At 36.9% G+C, this 19391-nt stretch overlaps 1 protein-coding gene across 1 annotated transcript; it reads left to right on the top strand.

The window, feature by feature from the left end:
- The first annotated feature begins 1217 nt into the window (after window positions 1-1217).
- Window positions 1218-7656, top strand: LOC146166386 (galectin-9-like). Its single transcript, XM_083389113.1, has 8 exons — window positions 1218-1304; window positions 2891-2970; window positions 3469-3676; window positions 4254-4376; window positions 5211-5318; window positions 5812-5903; window positions 6547-6712; window positions 7084-7656. Exons 1-8 carry the CDS (start codon window positions 1281-1283, stop codon window positions 7231-7233), a joined length of 951 nt encoding a protein of 316 aa, XP_083245239.1. The 5' UTR covers window positions 1218-1280; the 3' UTR covers window positions 7234-7656.
- The last annotated feature ends 11735 nt before the right edge of the window (window positions 7657-19391 follow it).

Raw genomic sequence — 19391 nt, 5'->3', positions numbered from 1 at the left:
GTTACGAGCAAGTTGGCTCAGTAAGTTTACTTTACCAGCACTTGTGGACAACTTAGATAAACCAAATGTTGACGTCATGATTGACATCAAGATATCCCCGCATTTGTTTGTTTATTCAAACTTTAAATCGCAATGTTTATAATACTGTCGGTTTTCGCAACAACCCGACTTTATATGATAAGTGTTATTTATTGGTCTTTCAATAGCATCAACTTGCGAGTAATTTTCCAAATTCATTGTTTAAATATAAAATACAAACGCAATTTACCCGGGTCGCTCGGGTACACATACACCCAGTAGTGATTATACATTGAGTTGTTTTTTTCATAGAATTCTTAAAACATTGCAAGATTAAAGTTTAGTTCTAATTGTATTGTTCAACTTAATTTCCACATTTTGCATTATTTTTATAATTTATTTCCTAATCTATTTATCAACCGGGACACCCACACCCATTAGTGAATATACATTGATTTAAAATACTTTGTTAAGCTTGTAAATGTTTTTTTCATATCTTTTTTATAAGTAGCCATTTGTTATATCTCCTTACTGAGCGAGTTAACCTCTCACATCGCAAACCACATTCACATCCTTAAGCACAGTTAATAAGTAACAAAACAGCACATGGCACATGTTCCAATGACACGTTCGCAATGACGTCATACAACCGTTGCAGTGACGTCACACAAAAATAGTGCGGTGACGTCATGCTAGGGGATTTCCCTATGGACTACCACATCGAGTATGAGACTAAGCCTTGGTGGTATTTTGCAATGGTTTTATAGCAGATGTTTGCTTCCAACTCAATGTTGACTACATTTCTGGTTCTTATACATATTTCTAACGCGCCCTTTAAATACTTTGTTGGTAGAAATGCACATGTGCGAAAATAATAATATGTTTTCCGTGGTGAAGTTTAAATGAGAAAAGGAATTATTTTGCGACGCCGGTGGGGATTTAAATGTTTGATTATTCCTGGGTCGGGAATATAATTAGACCAGTGACCTTTAACCTTTTTCCACTTCACGTAATTATTAAGTACTTTCTATAACTCAAGTAGCAATGCAATTAGTAAAACAATATTGAGTTGTTCAGTTAAGACATTATATTGGGTTTTATATCTGGAAATAAACAACAGAGCAGTTTCACATTGATGGCCAGGTTGTGCCTTTCTAAAACATTAAAAAAATACTACATATGAACTCTTTTCTTCTTTTAGTAGAGCTAAAATATTTTCAGGACAACTTTTTATGAACATTTGTGAATATTGAACAATCAAAATGCAACAAACCATCAATAATCTAGTGAGTATGTTTGCTAAGTGATGTTTGTAAACAAGACTGCAGTGTTTGAGTCTGACTCAGGATTTGAGTAAGCTATGTAAGACCACTCGAGTCCCGAGTCCGACGTGCGCATGCGCAGTAAGTTACGAACTTATAGAGTGCACTTTATAATTTGTAAAGGTTAGAATATTTTCCAGCTACGTATTGTTGGGCATTGAGTTATTTGACACTCCATACATGCAGAGGTGCCGGCTTACTAAATATGAAATAATATAATTATGAACAATAATAATAATCGCATTTTCAAATTCCAGACTGGGGCAAGTGCTCCCCTTGCCAGCCCCCCACCCCCCACCCCATGTTAGTTTCGTAAATAAGTGGATGTAGAGTCGAACCCGGCTTGTTTTTAACCGGCTCCAAAATCCTGCCTTAATACTCAAGCATGTGGTGCAGCCATCTTGCAAATAAACGTTATTCGATTCATATCGCCTACTGTATGTTTCAATAAAACATTTTAATAACAATTCGTATTAAACTAAAGCATTGAACCAGTCTATTGAACGCACGTCACAATTAAAATCAAGTTTTTTAACGCCAAACATCAGATATTTTACAGTTGTAATAATGACAAACAAGCCGTTAGGTTGAGGCTACCATATTTTCAGCACCCAAAAAGAGGAAATTTTTTGCCGGCAAGTAAAACAGGAGTAGAATCATTACGTTTGAGTTTAATGATGTTTTACGCTGATTTTCGGGATGTTTGATTGTTTTGGGATTCTCAAATATTGAGCGCAAATATTGATCCATTTGTTGCGAGCGCGATGGTTTTGCTGTTGGCGGCTACGAAGAGAGTTATAAGCGACGGCTTGAAATCCTACGTTTTGAAGTCACACACTTTGCTGTATTAATGGGTCTTTTCACATTTGAGGTTCGGTTTCAATTTTTTTTGGCGCTTGTTTGCAACAACAATCAACAAGGTAGGGCTGGTAGGCAATTTATTGGAAAACCTTTTTTGAACCAGTAATTCCGCATGTTTCATATGGCTACAGTATTTTTTGGAAATAAATGCAACCTCTTGCCTAAAAGTCTTGTTAAAATTATAAGTAACTCGAAATGCGAAAAAAGAGGACATTTGGGCATTAAGCGTCCTCGGAGGACCATTCACTTTTCTTGAGTAAAGAGGACAAATCCTCTTAAAAGATCATATGGTAGGCCTACGCTAGGTAAATGAAGTCAAAATAGCTGCAATGTAGAAATGCTAAATAGATGAAAGACGTTTTCTCTTCGGAGCAGCACAATTTGTGCGACTTGGTAAACATTTGCAGACTGTGAAACCTACCCTCGTGTACCCAACAGTGGAGAAATACTTCGAAGAAAATGAATGTTTTTTTACAGGGTTATGTGGCGTTGAAGTATTGCCATAATTGCTTTTATTGATAAGACCTATCTTGACAAATTAATTCAAAGTTTGCAATAGATTTTATTTTATGATAATGCTAACGTTTTCTTTCACCTTTTGCGTTTCAGGAGCTACAAAGACATTTCCACCCACGCAATTGATTTTATTCGTTTACTTCGTATAATTTTGTTGTTTTTTACTTGTTTAGGTTTGTCCGTTCGAGATGGGATTGCAGAATGTTTCCCCAGGAATGATGGTGACCATAAGTGGAACCGGGACTGGAAACAGGTGATTAAAGTTGTGCTTAAAAAAACAGCTCTGTCAGTGGCATAAGTTTGTTTAGTAATTAGACATTTATCTATTTTATTTAATGCAGGGCTTATAAAATTTTGAAAACAATTATTTCTTGGGACAAATGTCCGCATAAGTTTCCATAATTAAAACAAAAATATGACGTCATAAAAACAGAACCCAAGAAGCCTAATGTTTTCGCTGGTACTTGTGCGACAAAATAAAATTTAAATTGAGTCTGACTTCTTTCTATACATTTTTACGAAATTTATTTAACTTATTTTTTTTCCCAGCCTGTAAAAAGTTTTTTTTTTCTCAATTTTTTGTTTTTGTTTTCAACTTAAAATATGTTTTTCAAGTAGTTCATTTTTTTCCTTTTTAAAAGCAGTCGATTAAAAGTTTTTTTTTTTTTCTAAGTTTTTCGTTTTTTCTCGACAATATTGAAAGCTCAGTTAATCCTCACCTTTCCACTTATTATAATTTTTTGAAACCCAGGTTTACCGTCAACTTCAAACTTGGCCCCGGTCCAAGTGCTGACGTGGCCTTCCACACCGCCGTTCGATTCGACGAGCGAGCCGTTGTTCGTAACAATCGAACTTCCGGTCGATGGAACACCGAGGAGCGGATGACGTCATCAGGAATGCCGATCCAGCGGGGAACCCCCTTCCAAGCGATATTCCTGGTTGAACACAACAAGTTCAAGGTGATTGGAGAAATATGAAAATAACCGAAGGGGTGTCCGATAATATCGAAGCCGATACTAAGTGGAAGTATCGATACTTGTCCGATACTAGGACGATCCGATATTATCGGTCATCTATAATTACGGTTGTTTACTTAAATCTTGGTATGCTTACTTGATTGTACTTCAAGCTTAGGTTGTCTGATCCAAGTTGATTTGTGAATTTAAACGATGGTTTGCCATCAAATGTTTCCACTTAAAAGAAAACAAAGTTACTAAACTTACCAACACAAAACTTAATGTTCGTTGTTATACCTCTAACAATACGTGTGAGCGTTTTAATTTCATTACCTTTTTTGATTAAACAATCTTGATTTTACTTTTCATTGGTGTCTAATTAAAAAGAAAAAAGCAACAACTCGAGTTTAAAATAAAACTTAGACGTTATTAATTCAACAGCAAAAACAGAACTTTAATCTCGACAAACACGACGCAAATATTCCATCTATAACGAGTCATTGCCGAATTTACTTGTTTTTCAATAAAAAAAAAATTTTTGACGTCAATAAAACCTTGTTTATGACGTCGCATTGTACAGCTCGCGTTCAACGGGCAGCATTTCGCCGACTTCGTGCATCGCGTTCCTCATTTCAAAATTCAATATTTGGAAATAAGCGGCAATGTCAACGTCACACAGCTCATTATTGGAACAGAGAATGCGGTAAGTGACGTCATATTCACATTATTTTTGTTCAAATTATTCAAATTAGGTTGCACCCTTATTGTTTTGAAAACAAATTTCAGCAGAACTGATGTCGACTACTTATGTCGCTGCTGTCGGTCTGGGACCTTGTCAGGGAGTATCGTTATCAGTCCGATACCCGGTATCGCTGTCGATTCAAGAACAAATATGAAAAAATATTGTAGCGCTGAAGAGAACTTTTTCCTTTACACATTATAGTTTTATATTAGCCGTTTTAGGTTGTTCGCTGTTTTGTAAAGTAAGCTTACTTTTTTGTATACAAAATTCGACTGTGTGCGCTGTTGCCCTTTGGCTAGATCTGTGGCTTCAAACCTTTTTGTTGTCGCGACCCCCTTGCCAGTTTGCAAGAACCCATCCGCCCCATTTCTTTCAAAGGAAAAAAATGGGATTTAAATCTTACTTGCTGTTAATTCACGTGAAAGCAGAGCTTCTAAACATTTTTTTACCGCAGAGCCTTAACAAAATATTTGTGTTTGGCGTGGACCAGTGTAGGCAAGGTATTTCAGATATGACGTCATAAATTGATGTCACAATACTTCAAAAATCTGCTGTTTCTGGTCCAAAAACGTGAAAGCGCAATGGAGTCTAAATACATTCAGTGCAAAAACGTTTTATTTTTAATTCCAAACTTTTCTTTGAAAAACTGATTACTTTTCAAATATAAACTAACAATTCAATTATGGCTTCATGAACCCTTAAAAGTAAATTACCCTTACCCCAAGGGTTCCATGGACCCTAGTTTAAGAACCCCTGCTTTGAAATATATTTATCGGAATAAAATACCTTATGAAGGGTTACAGCCAAGCGCCTCCCCCCTACTCACCCCCGGGGTTTTACCCCTCAGCTGCGACCCCTAAGAAGAAAGCTCAGAGGGGGGCGACAACCAACGTCATCAACCCGGTAAGTTTGACGCATGAATAGTTGCGGGAACTTTGACGCATTGATTTCCGCTTGCTAAATAAATCCGGTTGAGGCCAAACTTTTGTTTACTTGAAAGTTTTGTTAAACTTTGCTTAATTGTGACAAACCAACCTTTATTGCTGTGTTTAGTTTAGAAATAATGTCGTGAAACTGAAAAAATAGTATAACTATAATTGATTTAAAAATGTGTTAATATCTTTCCAGAAGTAGGTTATTATTTTTTATCAGAATATTTTTTTATTGTTTTATCTTAGTGGTATAATTTAATGCGCACTTAAAAGAGGAGAATTAGGTTTTGCCAAAATAAAGAAAGCATAATGAGGATTGCCACACTTGGAAAATAGGTTAAATAAAAAAAGTGATACTTACTCTGGCGACTTTTTCAAGTCATTGATGAATTTACAAACATTTACCATTTGCCGCTGTGTAAGATTTCTATGCTAACTTCTAACGTTCACACCGCTTGGTACAGGCGCTGGAGACCCCCATTTCGATCCCCTTCCCCAACATTCGCGATCATGTCGTCACAATCACTGGCACCCCGTTCCAGGGGGGACAGAAAAGGTGGGTGAGGGGGTTTTACCTGGAGGTGGTTTGAGTTTTTTTCAGGTGTTTACGTTTAATTTAAATCAACAGTGATGTCATAAAGCAATGTTAAAGCATCTTGTGCAAATCGCTATTTTTTTTCATTTGGCAAACTTAACGTACAGCTTTAACTTTTTTCAAATGCATTAAATTTTTGCCAAAAATACAGGATCTTACCTCGACTTATTTTAATTTTTTGGCCAAATTTTTGTAGAAGTTTCGATGACGTTTTAAGGCGATGAAGCGTGACGTGTTTACGTAAAGCTGTGTAGAGTTTTTAGCATGGTTTTTAATTAGGGTTTTTTATTTGTTGAAATCTTTTTTGTGCAAGTAGTTCGCTTGTTTTGCTTAGCAAGGTCCAAAGCCCTAAATTATTTATGTTCGAAATTGTCGCATCAATTTTGACTTTTTACAACATTTATATGAATTTTTGCAACTAAATTATATTTACACCCAAAACTTTACATTCCTTACATAGCGTTTCAGTTGCATTTTTTTATGATTTCTCTAAATTTATTTTTATTCCCATTTATATTGAGAAGGAATAGTTTTGTTATTACCAAGTCAACTAAACCTGAAACCCCTTGACATTTGCCCCCATAACAACTGTGACGTCACACAGGTTCGCGGTGAACTTTTGCGCCCCCAACGGCGACTGGTGGTTCCGCTTGGCTGGTCGCATGGACGAGCGGGTAGTGATCCGGAACAGTCGAATGTCGGGCTCCTGGGGAACCGAGGAACGACACCTGGCCCAGCTGTACCCCTTCAACTACAACCAGATGTTCACCGTGAGTTCGTGGGTGTGACGTCACCACCCACTTTGTGACGTCACTTTCCACCAGGGTTATTAACCGACCCCGCAGCCTGGTGGAAAGTGCGAGCAGCCATCTGTATTTTCTTCCATTAAAATCGGGTTGTTTCCCATATTAGTCGCTTGTTTGATAAAAAAAATACAACAAGCAGCTTCGCTTCGAATCTCTGCAATCCTCTGAAGTGAGTTGTTATTATTATTTTGTAATGCACAGAGATAAATTTTTGGGGCTCGATGGAGTCGGTTTATTTCGTCGTTAAAACAAAACGTTTGAAACAAAACTATTAGGCCGCTTAAATAAATGAAGCAATAATGTGGTGACGTCATTAACTCACGCCGTGATTACAGATGGTGATTTCCGTGAGCGGTGAATGTTTTCATGTGATGGTGAACGGCGTCAACATCTGCGACTTCTATCACCGCAAGCGACCTTTGACCCAGATACGTCACGTCACGCTTTCTGGTTGCGTCAGCGTGTCAAGCCTCACCTTCCAGTGACCTCTAGGGTGACCTGCAGTGACCTCTAAGGTGACCTGCAGTAACCTCTAGTGTGACCTGCAGTAACACCTAGAGTGAACTGCAGTAACCTCTAGGGTGACCTGCAGTAACCTCCAGAGTCTATAGTCGTGTTTATTACGCTTTGTATGTAGATTTTGAATATAATGAGCTCATATATTATTCCGACCCCCAAAAGAAGTTTAAATGTTTCACAAAACTTAGAATGTTCTCATTGCATTATAAAAATCTTCGAAGTTTCATCTTTATTTGAGCGCCATACTCTTATACATAACCATCTATTTTATTATACATTTCAAAACATGGTAAAGCTTGTACGAATTTATTTGCTGTAAATATCGCAAATGTTGTAATCTCTGCTTAAAGTCTGTGGTTTTCCACTGAATCAAGAAAATAAACCATAAATCGTCACTTCCCGTCTATATTTCTGTGAGACGTTAACTCGTGGAAGTATGGAGTTCGAACCCCGGTAAAGGCAGTTCGCAAATCAAGCATCAAGGAATAAAACAAGAGAAGAACTTTGAAGATTGTCAGCGAGAAAATTTCCTGGGCGCAAAAATAAAACTCAAAGTTTAAAACCCCGAGTGAAACCAACATTAGACTTTTTTTGAACGGAACTTATATTTTTCTTATACTTACATTGTCAGTTGTTATAAGCAAAGTAGAATACATGTATTTACAAATACTATTTTGCTGTGTATGCATTTTGCTTCACTTATAAGAACTAACGATGCCAGTGTAAGGAAAATATATATTTCGTTCAAAATGTCTGATGTTGGTTTTACTCAGGTTTTAAACTTTAAGTTTTATTTTTCATATTTGCGTCAGCGAAACAGCTGACTTTGATGATCTATCTTTTTCTTTAATTCGTGAGCAAAAGGCGCAAAGTGTTAAAAGCCCGTGTATGGGGCTACGATTTATGAAAAGTTGACAACCACTGGCTTACACGATAAATGCTCAGCGGTAAAGCACCAGGTTTATATGTTGGGTTGAACGAACAGCAGTAAGAAGCGAACTTGGTTGAACCCAACTCAGGATCTCCAATACTTGTCGTTTCAACCAAATATCGATATCCGATAATATCGTCAAAAGTACCGCGATCCAATACCAAGTGACGTCATTAAATGTTATACTGGCTGGCACTAGCGGGTGCCTGAGGCTTCCAAACCTTTCAAGTCGGCGACTCTTTTCATTAACTTTCACCGACCTCCGATGTTTTCCCGCAGCGCTGGTTCAGCAGGCAGCACAATAAAACCACAGAGCAATATTATCTAAACCAGAACTATATTTAATACCATGGTTTTAAGATTAACGACAAATCAAAGCCAAACTCGCAGTAATATCTACGGAGGAATAAGATCTATAATCGTTAGCATAAAACATAAACCTGCTAGAAATATCGTAATGGCCAAAATAACACCCGAACCTGTGGGCGGAGGGTATGGGACGATCGGCTCTTTTGGTGACTACGTTTGGACGCCGTAGTCTGAATGGCCCTGTTGGGGCGCCGCTGTTTTGACACCGAATTTTTGGTCCTGTTTGGGGTTATTAGTGGGGTTAGAAAATGGGTTAGTGTTGTTGTTTAGGCCTGGCGATCAGCATTTAGTTGTTATTTCGATTTTATACGTTATTACGATTATTAGGTATTAATCCTATTTTGGTTTATTCCAAACTGAGGTATAAATTTAAATTTTGTTTATGACGTCACACTGGACAGCTGGTGTTCGTTTATGACGTCACACTGGACAGCTGGCGTTTGATCGCATTGTGGCCGATATCTGATGTTTAACTTTTGAATGAATCTCATCATGTCTGGCTTCTTTATTATTCTTTGTAATAAATTAAAGGCACTTGGCCAGACGGCGAAAGTTTCTGCTCAAATATCAAGCATAGCAATAAAATATAAAGTATGTAAAAGTTTCTTATTATGACGTCACATAGAGGATTACAGCCAACCAAGTAGAGTAACTTTTGAGTGACCTAGAGTAACCTCTGGAGTGAACTTTCATAACCCCTTGCACTGAAATAAACCCTTTTTTAGAAATAACCAAGATTATTGTTTGCAAAGTAAATTATTATTATTATTTCGTCACAATTTCCTTCGTATTCTTTAGAATTTGTAGAATACTTTAGTTGCGTTTTTTCATAATTTGTATCTTTGATATTTATATCAAATCAAAATAAAAACGGAAAAACATTTTATTTGGATTTAAAAAAAAAACTTTTTTAGTGATTTCGCTAGAGGTCGCAAAAGTTGATCGTGATCGCTGGAGGGTGATTGGTCGGATTTGTGGGCGGAGTCGCCCGAGTTTAGTCGGATAAACAAGAACAATTAGATTTGCAACAAAAAAAAATTAACAAAAAAAAAATAGTAAAAGAATTAATTTTGTCAAATTTTTTTGACTTACAGGAGAAAACATACAGGATATGAAGAAACGATCAAATGATAAAGGCAATTAAGCGGAACGATTAGGGAAAGAGCAATAATGTTGGTGAAACACAAAATATAAAGGATGTTGACAAACATATTAAAAGTAGTTCAACTTTTGTAAAAATTAACGAAGGTAAATAGGAACATAATTATTTTTTTATGTGTAATACAGCAATCAAATAAGTTGAACTGTTATAAAAACAAGTGGGCATGTGGATTAAAAGCGAGTTGTATTTGTTTTTGTTTTTATTTCTTAGTTAAGGCAGAAGCTTAACACTTTAACCTTTTGTTTGTTGTGGTGGTAGTATGAAGTAAATGTTTAGTTATTTCAATTTAGTTATGCTGCCCCCAAAACCCGTGTTTCCCTTGAAAAAGGCCTTTGAAAAAGTTTGAAAAAAAAACAAAACAGGATTCTACTTGTTAAAACATCCACAGGGAACTAGTTATTCAAACACCGGTGTTGGTAACAGTCCTGGTAAAAACACGGAATGAACCTGGAGTTTGACTGATAACTGGGGTAATTTATGGGGGTCACGGCTTGTAGGATCCCCTCCAATTCACCCGACGCTAGAGCTGAATGCGGGGTTCTTAGTTTTGTTTATAATGGACACCAAACCTCTTTATTTCGGGTGGACCAGGGCCCACATTAAAAGTTTTTGAGATGACGTCATAAACAAGTAGACTTGCTGTATCTGGTGAAACTCAGGCGTAAAACCGACACTAAAATTAAGTTTAAATACAATCAATGAGAGGCCAAAAGGTATTTTTCATTTTTTAGTTAAAAAAATGCAATACGTTTCAAATTATCGACTAATATTCAAGTTTTCATGGACCCCCTAAAACTAGGTCAATGGACCCCAAAAGGCCCACGGACCCAGTTTAAGAACCTCTGGGTGAACGCGTTGTTTATTGTTTTACCAGGTACATCCAGTGACGTAGGATAGCGATGTATATTCGTCGATTTTTTTCTCGATAAATTAGCGCCTTGTTCCTGTGTGGCCGCACATAAGACGTTGGAAACATGATTCGTATATAGATCTGTTATTGGAATGCAGGCGCAGCAATTAATAAAGCAGAACAAACTGTGGTTATGATTATGTGTGGTTTCTCCGAGAAAAAAAAACTTTTAAAGGTTTTCTTAAATTAAAAGGCCCTGATTTCGGGTTTTAACGAAAATGACATAAGTTTCGCTACAATGCTTTCCTAACTAAAAGAGTTGTTTTTGTCGACATTGTTGGTATTTTTAACGATTTTGTTTTCCGAAACAGTTTGTATTTGAAATTAAATGCGGTTTATAATTAGCGACTAGTTGGTGTACAAAGATAAGGTGTATTCGTGAAGATGCATCTGGTTTGGAAACTGGCATTTTGTTTGTTGCTGTTTCTTTGTTATGGGAGCTACACTGTTAATGCAGGTGAGATAACTTTAATCAGTACAATAAGTAATCTATACTAAATACACAACTTATATTTCATCTGTGTTGGTTACAGTGACATGTTGCTTTTCACAGTGTATGCGTGTAGTCTGTATTAAATAATACAACTTATATGTGGTCTTACAGTTTCAGTGGCATGTGGTGGAGGGTTGTGCGGTGAATACATCAATTGTTCGGCTTCGTTGTTCAGTAACGAGAGCCATAAAGTGGAGTTTACTTCGATTGTCGACGAATTCCGCAACAAAAAAACATGCCAGTATAAACGTAAGTTGATATTTTGTTGCACTTTTGGTCTTTATATAAGATTTGAACATAATATATTGGACTTTAATATTATAAAAATTGTCAGTTGTTTATTCTTTTGCATTAAACTATAAATTCTGCAACTGCGGTCATTGTTTTGTAACCTAATTACTATTTGAATTGTAACAGATTTAGAGTCCGCCAACCAGACCGAGTTCGTTCAAGATTGCCGTCAGCTTTTCTCCAACGATGAACTTCACAACAAATTATCAGACAGAGGTTCGTTAATGTTTTATTCCCGTTTTATACAAAGCCTCTACATCAGGGGTTCTTAAACTTTTTTTACCGCGGACACCTAACATTTTTTTTAACCTAATAGCGTGGACCACTATCGGCAAAAAATCCAAAATGACGTCATGCATTGACGTCACAGTACAAATAAACTTTATAAATCTGCTGATTTTGGTCCAAAAATGTGAAAGTGAAATGGAGTCTAAATAGGATTCAGTGCAAAACCGTTTTATTTTTAATCAAACGGTTTTCTTTAAAAAAAGATTACTTCACGAGTCCATTTTAAATACACTTTGACTATTTTAAGTGTTTAAATGCGAAAAATTTTCATGATCTTTCTACATCCGGTTAGTTTATGTTTTTTGTCGCGGATAAACGGAAAACATTTTAAAAATTATTGGACAAATACTTTTTACCTTTTTTTTGCTTCCAATGTAATAAAAAAATTCAAGAAATTAAAAAAAAAATCGGATACAAAAAAATCGCACGCGCTTCGCTCGCCAGGTGGCGCCCTCACTTAAAACGATAACAAACACTTAACTAAACTAACTACTCAAAGTACCACTCAAATGTTTTTTTCATGCCATCCCTTATAGATTCCAATATAATTTTCCACCAGGATTTATTGAATATAAACGGCCAATACCTACAATATGACGCATTGGTAAATAAATTTAACTTTACTCCTAACTACACAGATTTTGTCCAATTCATAAAATTAATATCGAGTCTCCCAGAAGACTGAGATTCGGGTAGCGCAACAACGTCCCGATCGTATAGAACCCAAACATTAAAATTATTTATCCAGCAGTATAACTCCACCAAATCGGTTTACGAAAAAAATACAAACAACAATTCTCTTTCCTCCAAAAGCTCAATTAAAATGGCACTGGACCTTAAATTGCGGGAGGGCACGTCTGCCATGTGAGAAAATTTACCGCAACCTCTACAATTCAACAATTGAAAACAAACTAAGAAGCTTTCAGATAAAGTTTAAACTTGGGCGCAAACCTTTCTGAGTTTAGTTTTCGCCCGCGACTAGAAAAAGGTTGCCTACACCCGCTTTAGAACAATAGAGACAAGGAAAAGTACAGCAGATAAGATAAAAATATTGACCCTTTTTTGCCCATGACAAGCACCGCTATATCAAAAGGAAGGGTATTTTTTTACGTGTTTACGCTTTTCAAATGTCAAGTCTAATTGTTAGTTGGATTAAACAAAGTCTAGTAAATCTTATTTTAAGTTCATTAACTTCGCTCAAAAGTCTGTATTAAAGCACGCAATAAAAATGATTCTTTAGCTAAAAAACCCACGCCACTGTTGGCTAACAGGAGAGATAGGAAGGTTATTGAACCCAAGTCGATCTTATATTGCAGGTGTACCAGCTCCCACAAAGAAGTTTTATTGGTGGAATAAAAACGGAATGAACCAGGCGACTGCTAAAGCTTACTGCAAAGAAGTTGATCCCACGAGCTGAGCTGCTAAAGATAGAAATATCACAAGAGATACATTTGGCCAATTGTTTGAGGAACGACCACTTATGGACGGGTGAGTCGTCGCTACCATTTCTTAATCAACTGCATAAAACATCACATACATGTGCTTAAAGTTTTTTACTTAGTTAAGCTGATAAAGCAAAATTATTAAATGCATCATTCTAAAAGTCGAAAAATACCTACAACAATTGATGGTAATAAACTATAAAATTATGACGTAAATAACTAAAGTCCCTTTTATGAAGCAATAGTGTTTGGCAATAGAAACCACATAATGTTTATTTACCGCAAGGGAGTCAAACCCGTTACATTGTGTGCGGCTCGATTGTGACGCAACCTACAAAACAATTAATTATTTTTCCATGTTTCATTGGCCTCAGTTTTCTTGCAGGGCGGTCCTACTGTTATGACGTAACAATCAAAGGAATATTCAAGCTCCTGTTAATTTTAAAGCACCCTGATCTATTAATTGCAACCCGCGGGTAAATCCATGGTTTATTTGGCCCTCAGCACAAGTGGTCGTTGAGATCCTTGGTTTAGACAACGGTCCGTGGAAAATACGAAATAAACATAACAGAAGTAACACGTCCTTCGTCAATTAGAGATTTCGTTAAACAATACAGTTTGTATTTGAACAGGGTTAACCTACCAAGGCAGTGATCAGCCTTACAACAGGAGTTTGTGGAAGTGGCCTGACGGGTCATCGATCAACCCTTGCCTGCCTTGGGGATCAGGTAGGGAGAAACCGGCTGGTTCCACGGAGATATATACTTGCGCCTACGCATACTCCTCTCAATTCTACAATGTTGCTTGTGCAATGAATTTATATCCCGGGTGCTACATCACCTCCACAGCTGCAGGTAAAACAACAACAACATGTCATCTCGTGGTGGTTTGCTGACAACTAAACTTCCGGCTAGAATAACCAATAACACGTGAATGCGATGGGCTCTGTGTATAATTACTGTAAATACCACTATGCTGATCCGACAATAGAAAATTACGTGTAAAAAATAACAACATGGTTGTTCATTAGTTTATAAGGAATTTACCTCAACTATCTGGTGACATTTTCAATCTCACTCGAGTATTTTTCCCGATCTGTTAAAATTTTACTACAATACTTTAGCAGAGAATAAGTTACTTCTATAATTTTATAATATTACGTTTGTTTAAACATAACAATTTATTTGCAGAATATCCAGATCCGGTCCCGCCATCGACTGAGGACAATATTGAGCAGGTGGTTGACGGTTTAATCAACGGTTCAGTGAGTTCGGGCAAGTTGCTGTCGTTGGAAAGCGATCTCGTAAATGTGGCGGCCCAGGCTGGCAATATTTCCATTCACAAAACCATCGGCAAAGTCGTGGTTCTCATCAACTCCTTGGATACAACTGGTGGTCAAGCTGAAACCGGTTTAATCCAGCTGACCAACGCCCACTTCCTTCATTTCCACGTTTCCGGCTGAAAACGGCTCCAGTATTGTCGTGGTGGCATTTGAGGTGAGTGTTCACAACACTTCAACATCAAGGTTCCAACAAAATGCTTCCAGCAGTCTCAAGGACCCAACAACTTACTTCGTGGATCTTTATCCGATGATTTTCACCGGTGTCTCGGGCTACGACGTCACAGCAAACTCCACACTAAATGGTTCCATCTCTCTGTCGAGGAACGTCACTCAAGATGAAGAGAGCGACAAGAGGGTTTGTGAGAAGGTTTCCAGAGAAACCTCCAACACTTCCTCGACAAGTCTCACGCTGGATAAGATTCAACTCACATGTGTTTTCATCGAGCAGTCATCTGGAGCCTACTCCACTGCTGGTTGTCGCACTAGAGTGGACGGGAGCCAGGTCTTGTGCGAATGTGATCACCACACCGTGTTTGCTGTGCTTCTCTCCGTAAAGATGGTCCCTTTAACACAGGACGTCAAGGTAAAAGTGTGATAGTTATTTTCCTTGTGTAATTAAAAGTATATGGATAAATAGGCAATAAAATCCACTGATGTAGGGCTATATATTTTTTTAAATATTTACAATTTTATTTTACAGATTTTCTCCTATGTTTGCGAATCGATTTCGGCCGCGTTCCTCGTCGCCACCATCGTACTCCTGAGCATTCACAAACGCGAGATCAACAGCGACCGTACTCTCATCCAGCTTAACGTCGCCATCGCCCTTACATTGTTGCATGTGGCCAATCTTGTTCATGATGCCGCTGTAAACAACGACACCATGTGCATCATTCTAACGGCCGCCATTCACTACTTCCTTCTTGCTACAGGTAATTAATGCTTGTGTAAAAAATCATTTTGCGGACTTATCTACAACGAAAGATTAACGTTCCTTCTTAATATTTTTTTCGGTGGTTATCTTGCCATGTGACATGAAATAAAGCATGAAAATATCATTATTTTAATCAATAACTAAGAAGCAAACACCTAAAACAACATACGTTTCATCATCCTATAGGCAACTGGTTCATGTTCGATGGAATCCGGATGATAATGGCTTTCAAGTTTCCAGCAAGCTTTCGCGCCCAAGACCCCGAGAAGAGAAACAGAGCGTTCTTGGCGCTGGGTTGGTTCATTCCAGCCCTGATAGTTGGCTCAGCGCTCGCCGTCGGTCTTCTGTATTCGGGAGACTACATAAAGCCCAGCAGCCACTACGAAAAATGCCACCAATATCAACAGGTAAGGAATCAAGAAAATTAAAGAAAATTAAATAAGCATATATGGTAACTTTAAAATGCGCGTAAGTATAAGTAGATCAATTACTACAGAATTAATATAAACCGGTGTGTATTTTTTATGCCTTTAAACTGTAATATTCCAATTTACAGGGAATGCTGAAATACGCCAGATGCTGGTTGGATCCCGGTACATTGGTGTACATTCTCTCGGTGACCGTCCCGCTCGGTATTGTTCTGCTGGTGAACTTCTTGGCATCTCTCATCGCCGCTTATGCAGCGCTCCCATTCAGGGGAAGGGAGGAGCGGAGACAAGGAGAAGAGATGGAAAATGCAAAGAAGTTCATTTCTTCCTTCTTCTTCGTCATGCTGGTTCTCGGATCGAGCTGGGGTCTTGGATTCTTCACAGGTATAAAGTGTTTTTTAGACGTTTGTATAAAGTGATTTTGCAAGTTTGTATAAAGTTATATTTTATGTTTATCAAACGTGATTTTGCATGCCTATTTGTGGTTAGTGTTGCTTATAGTGTTATGGAAAAAGCATCCACATAACGACAATGCAACATCCTGTATAAGCAGCCGCCTTATTGTTGCGACAGGTATCGGAAATGCAGTGACGTCACTTGTGCTGACGTACATCCACACGTCAATCAACGGGCTGCAGGGAATTGCAATCTTCATCGTCTATTGCATCCGAAACAGCGTGATCGTCAAGAAACTGAAGTGCTGTCAAAACCGCCCACAACCCCCCATTCCTGTGGGGCCGAATCGTCCCAACGCGGCACAAAACACCAGAACTCAGTCTACAAATATGCAACTCTCCCCATAAATAACCGACAATGAAATGACAATTATTTTTGAACATTTGTTTTTACATTTTGCAAATCTGATTCCATAAACGTTATGCAACTTAGCGGCCGGCAGGCGAATAAACACGCAAGGGCGGATAAAATTTATCCGAAATCAAAAAACAATAATGATTAAAAAATTGATTTGTAACCCTGTACCAAATTTGTTTAGAAATCTAAAAACGATGGTGATTTTGTTAAAAAACAATCATTTAGGGTTTAATATTCAAATGGAAAATTTTTGATGCATGCTAATCTATATTACTATGTTTTTTTAATTGTTACATTTTCCACATCTTTATTTTAAACCCAATTATGCTTTTCATTTTGTTAACTTTATTTAATTTTTTGTACAGCGTTATTGTGTTGTTTGGTTACTAATGTTTAAACAATAAATTACCAACAGACAAAACTAAAATCAAATTAAAAAAACGTAATTATGATTTTAATGCATATTAACCCACATTATTAAGTTTATTTTAATGGTTGATTTTTACTTTATTGTGTGTTATTCTAATTGCATTTTTCCACGTTGATAAACCTTATTTTCTTGTTAAACATCGTTTTCTTTGCTTGTGTTATTTGCTTTTATTTGTTTAGTGATTGGATGTAGGTTGTTGTTTGGGTTTCCAATCTAAACCCTTGATATTATCAAAAACAATATTTTAACTCAAACTAAGTTATATTATAATATTGTAACAACACTTAAATAATCTTACATCAAGCAAATTTTGCTTACAACATAATATTTAACTGAAAACTCCACAATAAACGCCACATATGAAAACTCAAACTATCAAAATTTTTTTTTTTACAAAACCACTAAAAATTCGATGAATATTTTCACGAACAGGAGAAAGTTTAAACTAAATACTTATATTGAAAATGAATTTCCTCTCGCACTTGAATGTGTTATTTTTTTTATCGAATCTTGTTTTTATACGTAGAGTTAAAAACTTTTGAGTCTTTTGCTTGCCGTATATACATTTTTTGTCTTACCCCCCATATAACAACGTGACATTTGAAAGTAATATCGCACTTAGTAGTTTCTCTAATTACATTCAATGGATATTTATTTATTTCAGGCATTTGTTTATTTTTCCATTACTAATTGCACTGTTCTCTAAATTGAAGTAAGTTAGAAATATTTGTTACTTATTTCTTATAAACTGGAGCAAAATAACGTTTAATGCAAAGAGTTAATGCATTGTCATCTTTTGTTTTTTGAACCGGTTGTTGTAAATAAAACGTAGTGTTCACAATCATGGCTGTACATTGTATCAGCTCAGCGTTTCTATATTCGGCGTCTGCGATGTATTTGCGTCACTACCTGTCGGATCGTGAGGCCTTTACTTTACTGAGAAGTGACTCTAAATGCCAACGAACGGAAAAGCACAGCACTGTGCATATGTATTGACTAACGCGTAGGCTTCTTACATATTTGTTAACAGATTTCTTGGGAAATAAATCACCATTATTAGGCTAATATTCAACGCAATTTCCAAATTAATAAGAGCGAACAACCTTTTCAACCGAATAACCTTTCCAACGCGGTAAAATAAAACGCCATGTTAATGTTTTCGTTTTAATGCCAACGAATGGAAATCACAGCACTGTGCATATGAATTGACTAATGCGTAGGCCTTTCACATATTTGTTAACAGATTTCTTATAAATTAAAGCACAAGCTTTGTTGATTAACGCAATTTTAAATTTAAAACGGATCATATCAAATAACCTTTTCAACCCGCTAAAATATAACGTGATGCTAATGTTTTCGTTTTAATGCAACGAATGAAAAAACACAACACTTTGCACGTATTGACCAATGCGCAGGCCTTTACAAATTTTAACAGGTTTCTTGTGAAATTAAAGCATAAAACATTCTTGCTATTTTTTAATTTATAACAGCCAGTGTCAAAAACCCCTCAACATGGTAAAGTATGACGTCATGTTGATGTTTTGTTGATGGATAATAATCCTACTTCTAAACAGCTATTAACATAACCAAGAAACGAATATCGCTATCTAAGCGATCGTTTGTGAATTGGAATTTAGAATGTTGATCGATCTAATTCAACTTTGACCTCAACCCTTTAAACCATCAGTTCCCAACCTGGGGTCGCGACCCCCTAGATCAGCGTTCCTCAACCGTGGCCCTCGTCCCCAGGGGGGCACTAATCAGTCTTTAGGGGGCACAAGTGTATGTTAGCCAGTTAAACGCAAATGTTCGTTGTTTTAACGTTATGTAACTCTTTTTAGTCCATAAAAGGGGTAACGACTGATGAAATGTTGAGAACCACTGGTCAACCACCTACTCCAACAAGGTTTAATGTTTTTACGGTGAAACTTAGAACTTTATTTTTTAATGCAGTTATTCTCAACCTTTTTCCGCGGCAACTTAAATATTAAACGTCAGTACAACGCGTCAATTCTTAAACTTCTGTAAGTGACCAAAACGAGAAACAAACTGCATTATGAGCCATGTTTTCGTAAAGCCTATTCAGAGAGCGACAGATGTCTGTTTGTGCTTATGAATGTAGCGTGTTCGCCTGGAAAGATATTTATCCTATCTACAATTTTTTTTTATTATGGTAGCTTTTTGTGAAACACATATGACCCGAAATAGCGAGTATATCAACAAATATTATTGCTGTAAATATCGCTAACACTGTAATAATCTCTCACCAAACAATAACTCGTCACTTTCCG

Source organism: Ascidiella aspersa, chromosome 1, assembly GCF_963924565.1.
Source record: "Ascidiella aspersa chromosome 1, kaAscAspe10.2, whole genome shotgun sequence".
NCBI lineage: Eukaryota > Metazoa > Chordata > Ascidiacea > Phlebobranchia > Ascidiidae > Ascidiella > Ascidiella aspersa.
This window is presented reverse-complemented; position numbering and strand designations above follow the sequence as displayed.

What these genes read in the sequence shown, in the direction of transcription:
- LOC146166386 (XM_083389113.1), top strand. Translation starts at nt 1,281, where the DNA reads ATGCAACAAACCATCAATAATCTA. An exon ending in TTATTGGAACAGAGAATGCG is followed by an intron (nt 4,377 to 5,210) that starts GTAAGTGACGTC and finishes TACCTTATGAAG; the next exon opens with GGTTACAGCCAAGCGCCTCC. An exon ending in CAACCAACGTCATCAACCCG is followed by an intron (nt 5,319 to 5,811) that starts GTAAGTTTGACG and finishes CGCTTGGTACAG; the next exon opens with GCGCTGGAGACCCCCATTTC.